Source organism: Sycon ciliatum, chromosome 9 (genome assembly GCF_964019385.1).
Source record: "Sycon ciliatum chromosome 9, ocSycCili1.1, whole genome shotgun sequence".
NCBI lineage: Eukaryota > Metazoa > Porifera > Calcarea > Leucosolenida > Sycettidae > Sycon > Sycon ciliatum.
In genome coordinates this window covers 10,612,148-10,620,648 of record NC_088651.1, presented here as the reverse complement: position 1 = coordinate 10,620,648, position 8,501 = coordinate 10,612,148, and the positions used below count along the sequence as shown (strand labels likewise).

At 46.9% G+C, this 8,501-nt stretch overlaps 1 protein-coding gene across 1 annotated transcript in view; it reads right to left on the bottom strand.

The window, feature by feature from the left end:
* Positions 1-317: 317 nt before the first annotated feature.
* The window catches only part of LOC135824668 (adhesion G-protein coupled receptor G2-like), a 13,331-nt gene continuing 5,147 nt past the window's right edge, over positions 318-8,501 (bottom strand). The window contains exons 6-11 of the mRNA XM_065337387.1: positions 7,018-7,124; positions 6,327-6,457; positions 5,687-5,949; positions 4,605-4,674; positions 2,336-2,633; positions 318-1,488 (exon numbers count right to left, since the gene is read on the bottom strand). Of these exons, the coding sequence (XP_065193459.1) occupies positions 925-1,488; positions 2,336-2,633; positions 4,605-4,674; positions 5,687-5,949; positions 6,327-6,457; positions 7,018-7,124 (1,433 nt within the window). The 3' untranslated portion in view covers positions 318-924. The remainder of the gene's footprint in view (positions 1,489-2,335; positions 2,634-4,604; positions 4,675-5,686; positions 5,950-6,326; positions 6,458-7,017; positions 7,125-8,501) is intronic.

The following is an 8,501-nucleotide window of genomic DNA, read 5'->3' as shown; positions in this document are numbered from 1 at the left end:
GTGTGTGTGTATGTGTGTGTATAATTATACGTGTGTGTATGTGTCTGTTTGTGTGTGTATGTGTATGTGTACGTGTGTGTATGTATATATATAATATATATGCGTGTGTGCGTGTGTGTGTGCGTGTGCGCGGGTGCTTGCGTGTGTGTGTATGTGCGTGCATACATGCATGTGTGCGTGCGTGCGTGCGTGTGTGTGTGTGTGTGAAGTATCACAGATTTTCGAATCACGTTTTTTACATTTGCCACCACACCACACCTGCGCTCTCCAGGCCGATCTCGACACCTTGCCACAGCACACCAGCAGCACCAAGGTGATCACATCCGTTGGTAATCATTTCCCTCATACAGCTGTTTTGAATGATAGTAAACGGAGACCGCAGTTTTGGTGTGGTGCTTGATGCTTTTCTCTACAAGGCTGAATACCGATGCTCACCGTTGTTGAATCATGTTTAAAAAATCATAAGAATGAGATCAACAGGTATATAGCAGTCCTTGGCTCTATTCTGCCAGAGACTCAAGCAGTAGCCGTGCTCGCATGCAGTGTTCTAAGTTCAAGCACGCTCGGTTTCAAGCAAGCCTAGTGCCTATACATAGAGTACAAAATACTCAGTGAAAGATAGCTGCGCAGTGTCAAGCAAGCGTAACAATGCAGGCCACGCACAAGGCATGTGCAAGAGAAATAAATACACAGGCTTGTGAAAAGCACAACGATGATATTCTCAACGATACAACAGCTCTGAGCCGTGCGATTTTATTACTAAGTCTCTCTGTCTCTCTCCCTCTCTCTCTCTCAAGCACACACCCACACACACACACCCACACACACACACACACACACACACACACACACGCACACACGCACGCTCGCTTATGCATGCACGCATACACTCACTCACTCACTGTCCTTCCGTGTTGTGGATGCCTACAATCTTGCAACAAAGATATCAGCCGTGTGTCGGAGGGCGCGCGTATCGCCACTTTCGTCGTCCACAGTCACGTCATTTGTAAAGACGTCGTCGAACCCGGAATAGTCCATGTCAGAGGGAAGACTGTCGGACGGAGATGACAGCCTCGTTTCCTTCTCGGCTGGTTCCTTGTCAAAGCCCGGCGATAGTGGTGGCGCTACGGCAGTGTGAAGTTCGTATTCAGGTGGTGGCGAGGTCCGAGGGCTTGTGAGAGAGTTGCTGTTGGTTGCCAGGAGCAGACTATGCCCGTTCTTCGCAGCGTGTCGCGACTGTCCCAGGCTTGTATTACTCGCAGGCATGCTCTTGAAGCGCCGTTGCCCGGTGCCTGCTCCATTGCTGGTCATACTAACAACGCGGGGCCGTGCGTCGCCTGAGCTCATCGTCGAGTAGGTGCGACGGCGTAGCGCCGAGCTCAGCTGAGATGCAATGGATCCACGTCGACTGACCGAGGAGAGGGCCTCGCTCCACTCCTTGCGTACCTCCTGTGCACGGGCCGTGTGCAGTACGAATATAAGGAATCCCTGAACACGTACATACACGTACATACAAACAAAAAAATAAACAAGCTTTGATTGTCCTTGTTGTTTTGTGCAGGAACATACATGTACAGTACATACATGACATTAGATAAACGTTGTATTGTAGAAACAGGCTTTTTATTTTACATTTTTCATTCACTATAATAGAAGCTGCTGCTATTTCGATTGTAAAAAACAAACAAAAACAAAAACAAAAAACACGCTTTTAGTTTGACAGCATATTACAAGGCGACCTGTTTCCGAACACGGTGTTCCACCGCCTTGTAATATGCTGTCAAACTAAAAACGTGTACATACATGTACGTGCATACAGAAGGGAGGAGACATCAGCACCGCACGACACCACCCTAAACAAACCTGACACCGCCAAGCTACAACTCGTCGCAGTGAGAGCACCATGCGCAGATCTGTTACTCTTCTCCATGGACGTCACAGTTTGGGGAATGCCATCACAATGAACAACACTGAGCAGCTCTACTAGTAGAAGACAGTTTGGGGAATGCCATCACAATGAACAACACTGAGTAGCTCTACTAGTAGAAGACAGTTTGGGGAATGCCATCACAATGAACAACACTGAGTAGCTCTACTAGCAGAAGACAGTTTGGGGAATGCCATCACAATGAACAACACTGAGCAGCTCTACTAGTAGAAGACAGTTTGGGGAATGCCATCACAATGAACAACACTGAGTAGCTCTACTAGTAGAAGACAGTTTGGGGAATGCCATCACAATGAACAACACTGAGTAGCTCTACTAGTAGAAGACAGTTTGGGGAATGCCATCACAATGAACAACACTAGGTAGCAACACTGCTCAGTGACATACCTGGAGTGTGTTGGAAATGGCGAAGGCGTATTGCATGGCGATATGATCGACAAGAACCACTAGTATGCCAAACACCCAGGTTAGTCCCAGTAGTAACGAGAGGATCACTACAACACGCACAAGGTACAGCACTCCCTCGTTGTCTTTCCTGCCCTTGCGCTTCATCGACGCATTGTTCTTGCCACGTTTGTGCAGCGATCGTATGATAATGGTGAGTATAGCAATGTTGTAGAGCAATGTCAGTGCCATTGGTGCGATGAACGCTCCGTAGAAGACATTGAAGTCACTTATCCAGCAGCTGTGGAGGGAGAAACGCAGCAACACATGTACACCCACCCACACACACACACACTGTACTTGTTCCTCACTGCCAAAAACTGGTCACGTGAGTCTCCCCGGGAGAGAGGAGAGAGACTCAAAAGGAATCTTGGAAAGATGACTCAATTGGTTATTGAACCGCCCAACGGCCGATACCCCCTGAAATCCCCAAAAACTCTGGGTGGACTTGAAAATGATCCCACTTATAGGCTCATCACACCTCAGTAAGTGGGTGAGGACAAGATGCAGAAAAAGGATTCACGGCATCAGGGTGTCCGTCCCGGGATCCAACTGCAGTTGCCCCTGCCCCCAGTGAAGGTAATACTTGCTACTAGTGTGAGTGGCTAAATCAAAGTGGATCTGATAAAAGCTTCACTAGTACCATTGATTGAGAAAATTAAAAAAATAAAAATTTCAAGGTCCGCATGAGACTCTGCTGGAAGCCGAGTTTTCCGCATCTGTGCGTAGGAACGCCATCACCCTCTAGGATCAAGGCGCAGATGCAGCATTGATTACACAAGAGTTAATCTAGCCGGAAGCAGTCCATGGTTAACAGGTAAGTATACTTCAAATAGAAAGTATATGAACCCTGGAACCAACAAAGGTGGCATGCAGGTACACCATTACACCTTCAAGGAGCCGAGCCTGTTGGCAACAGACCCAACACAATCAGGCATAAGTGTACCTACCAACCGAACTAGCTGGCACACACACACACACACACACACACACACACACACACACACAAACACACACATACACACACACAAACACACACATACACAAACACACACACACAAACACACACGGCAAAGTCATGAAGAAAGCCACCACTCGTGTAGAAGCATGTACTGAAGTAGGTGAGAAGGGTGTGCACTGATATACGAGGTCATATCTCAGCAATGGTTAACATTACACGAAGATAGGTAAAAGACTGGAGCCGGGGACATACCTCCATGCTGGGTTAGAACTACAGTAAAACCTGTCAAGGTGACCACTCAGATAAGGCGACCACCTGTCCTAGAACTTGCTAGAGGACCACTGAAACCAGGACCAAGGGATGCTATTTCAAGTCAAATGACCCTGGATAAGGAGACCACCTGGTTACAGAGACCACCTTTTGAAGGTCCCTTGAGCGGTCGTCTTAGCCAGGTTTCACTGGATTTATCCCAAACTAAAAATCAACACCATGTAGAGATGATTACATGATGCCCTGATAGGTACGACCCATTATCCTTAACCACGTACAAAGTACAGTCTGTGCGGAACATTTCGTATACGCATTTCATTTGTTCACATACAGGTCTAGTCTACCCTCATTAGTAAGACATCAGTTACACGACAAAACGGTCATTGCTAGACAATGATAACAAATTCCCTGACGCCTGAAACTCGTACAATAGTACTTGTTATAAGACAAGCAATTTGAAACCTCGGCGGTTACTGTAATTTCACAAATTTTCAGTGTACTTTTATCTTCGGTACTTTCGGTGCGTCTGTTTCATACCTAGGATTTCAAAACACCGAACAAACTCTAACGCATATAATCCAATAGGGAACTGCTATTCTGTACCGATATTGCTGGTCACCTAACCTGGCCTGTTGCCCTCATACCGAAAATATTCAGAACCGAAAATTTTCTGAAATTAGAGTACTTTTGGTATCTAACTACTAACCAGGGTAGACCTGCATCATGCATGCATGCTGCCTTAGTCTGAATCCCTGTATCATGCATGCATGCTGGCTTAGTGTGAATCCATGTATCATGCATGCATGCTGCCTTAGTCTGAATCCCTGTATCATGCATGCATGCTGCCTTAGTCTGAATCCCTGTATCATGCATGCATGCTGGCTTAGTCTGAATCCCTGTATCATGCATGCATGCTGGCTTAGTCTGAATCCCCGACACATGACGACGGTGTGTACATTAGTATATCAAACTTGTACTTACTAGTTCTCATTGGTGTAGGCGTCAAGTTTAGTCACTCCAGCCGTTATGCCCACTATGACCAGTGGTGCACCTGTTACCATGACAACACCACAGTACACCACACAACACATACACATTCTGTTGTCAAAGAACAATGCATGTACAGGATTCAAACCTGGCGGGTGCTGGACATGCGTGTAGACTATGCGAGTGCTGGACATACGTGGGCACTATGCGAGTGCTGGACATACGTGGGCACTATGCGAGTGCTGGACATACGTGGGCACTATGCGAGTGCTGGACATACGTGGGTACTATGCGAGTGCTGGACATACGTGAGCACTATGCGAGTGCTGGACATACGTGGGCACTATGCGAGTGCTGGACATACGTGGGCACTATGTAAGTGCTGGACATACGTGGGCACTATGCGAGTGCTGGACATACGTGGACACTATGCGAGTGCTGGACATACGTGGACACTATGCGAGTGCTGGACATACGTGGGCACTATGCGAGTGCTGGACATACGTGGGCACTATGCGAGTGCTGGACATACGTGGGCACTATGCGAGTGCTGGACATACGTGGGCACTATGCGAGTGCTGGACATACGTGGGCACTATGCGAGTGCTGGACATACGTGGGCACTATGCGAGTGCTGGACATACGTGGACACTATGCGAGTGCTGGACATACGTGGGCACTATGCGAGTGCTGGACATACATGTACGTGGGCACTATGCGAGTGCTGGACATACGTGGATACTATGCGAGTGCTGGACATACGTGGACACTATGGCACTATGATTTCATTTCATTTATCTTATTTTATTTATTTTTATTTTTTTAAGAAAGAGCTTTGCTGATGTGTTGTATTGCAACTCATGTGAAATCTACACCGTGATTGTTTTCGTCAAATATTATATCTTCTCTTTTCTCTCTCTGCCGCGATGCTTTTTGTTACTCCATTGTCTTGAGTTCCCTTTGGAACGTAGACGAGAAGTATTATTATTATTAATATTATTATGCGAGTGCTGGACATACGAGTGCACACTGTATCAATGCATGGACTCCCCAGACACTGTAATGCATACACTCACCATACACGATAGCCAGCACAGCTTTGGCAAACCAGGCCGGAGTGCCACCAAACACTTTCACCAGTTGTGTGTAGAGAAGCGCTGCCTCGGCCGACATCCACAGGAACGCAGACAGGAGAAGGTAGTGCATGATGATGGCCACGGACTGGCACGCAGCCTTGTTCGATGTAGCACGTATGCCAGCGATGAAGAGGATCATGATGGTGAGGAGTGTTGTACACAGACCAAACATCAAGCGTTGATGCAGACTGGCGCGTAGTTTCCTGTGCAGAAGTCAGCACAGAATAGGCACAAGCATGTTTATGTGTTAAGAGAGACACAAACATACACAAACCAACACATACACCAACGGTCACGCATACATGTGCGTAACAACATACATGTATGAAGGACTTTATCAGCTCTGCCTGTCTACCCGCCCGTCCATTCGGCCGCCCGTCCGCGTGTGCATGTGTTCATTCGTGTTTGCATGTGTGCGTGCATCCGTCCATCCACCCGTCTGCCTGTCCGTCCGTCTGTTTGTCTGTTTGTCTCAACTTATCTCTATTTATGCATTTTTGATAACAGGTAAAAGTAGGGAGCAAAGTACAATGAAACATTTTCGGACCATAGTGGTACATTGAGCATGCTCAAAACTCACTTGAAAATTGCAATAGTGATCATGGAGGCAACCAGCCCTAGCATAGACAATCCACAGCCGATGTAGGAGATAATCACCAGAACTTTCTCAGCTACAGTTTCCACACTGGATGACTCAATAGCTCTCCGTGACTGCAAACATCAACGGCAGCAGCAGCAGCGGCAAAAAAGCAGCAGCAGCAGCAGTGGAGGCACCATTATCATGCATGAATTGCATTCTCCCCGGGGTGCATTCTCCCTGGGATGCATTCTCCCTGGGGTGCATTCTCCCTGGGGTGCATTCTCCCTGGGGTGCATCCCCCCTGGAGTGAATACCTGGGGCACAAACCCTTGGCTGGTATACACAAAAGGGGATGGGTGGGGGAGGGGGGGGGGGGGGGTTACATGTCATCAGTGATTCATGCCCTTGGGATTACATGTTCCTGCATGGTGAAGCGAAGACCAGTCACTGTTGCCAGCATTGTTGCTTGGTCAGTCATCACAATACTACACACCACTAGCCACTATCAGCGGCGGATCCAGTGATCTTTACAGGGACTTCCAGTATAGTCAAAACTGAATAGCTGATACCTCTACACGGACAAGCCTATGGTTGCCAGCAGTACATTTACGAAATTTAAGGGGTTCCGTGAAACCTCTGGAACCCGCCCCGGACTATTGTACAGAGCACTAGTCACTATTGCTGAACTTACAACCAGGATGGCAAAGTTGGTCAGGTGATTACACTCGCACACAGCACGACTGCTGCCGTTGCTGATCAGAGAACATCCCTCACGACTCCAACCACCCTGGTTTTCATCTGAAACGAATCAGCATTAAACAGACACACACACACACACGTCACAAGATATCACCAAGTTCATTGGACAGGTGGAGCCGTGGACAATGCAGTGCAATCTCTGTTAGGCCACACCGTTTTTTATCTATGTTTCGCGACCCCCGCGCATGTATTTCACAGGCGGAGTTAAAAAAAAACGTAACATTTTTTTGAAAATGCAACAAACCCAGAAAGCCGGAAAAATGTACATGCAACCCCCCAAAAAACGGAACATGATTGTCACATGGTAACTATTATGTTGGCATCATTAATTTGTTCTATTTATCGCATGTATATGTGTGTATAATAAGCTGGGCCGCAAGTCACACAATCATCATGCCGCCTGTGTTTGGACCACATGCACAATGCATGGCATGGGGGATACACTCGTGTATTCATGTGTGCATGTGTGAATACTGAATATGTTCAATGACATGAACAGTGCCGCGTCGTTTCACTGTACACAAATGCAATGCACGTACACTGTTTTTTTTTAAAATTTGGATGGCTTTTTCTATTTTTTCGCCCTCCCTCATTGATTTCATCGAATATGGTGACGTGAAACATAGAAAAAACCGGCGTGGCCTTAGTAGAACCAAGGCAACATTCCGCCAGTGAAGAAGTAGTATACGTGAAGCGATTGCACAAATCGTTACATATGTACTGTGTATTGAATCAAGAGTGCATGAACAAGAGTGTGCAACTTTGGTTATGGGTCAGTGTGCGGCACGCTGCCTTCATTACGTAACTTGCCTTCATCACCCTCTGAAAGCATGCACTCAAACCCACAATTTCTCGTGCAAGTCCATCCGTTTTTGCTCGATTCATTCCAGTACCTACGTAATCTCTAAATTTTGGCGCGCGAACTCCATTTCCGTACAAATGTTCATTTCAAACGAGAGGGAAAGTGCGGTGTTTGATTTTCCGCAGTGCGCGGACTGCAGCCGGAATGATGTAATGAAGGCAGCGTGCCGCACATCTGGCCCATAGAAAAGAGATCACACTTGCATACACTTGTTTATGGACTGTTGAGTCTTGATAGAATGAATAAGCAGTACATGTAGTCCCGTTAGAACGAGATAGTTGTAGTTCTATGGATTTTTTTTCTTTTCTTTCAATCAATATCATTAATTGAAACAAAGAAAAATGGTGGCACCTATGTACAGGGAATGGCCCACGCCTGGTATAAAGTAAACGTATACGAGAAAACAAAAGATAGTTCTATGGATTGGTTGTGGTGCCTGGTCTAAAGAGGTTTGATTGTACACGGCAGCCGGAGTAGTGAATAGACTATTAGCTTTTAAGATTGCGGCAGGAATAGCGCAAGCTCCCACGTAGGGAGCAACACACAGTTCCCCA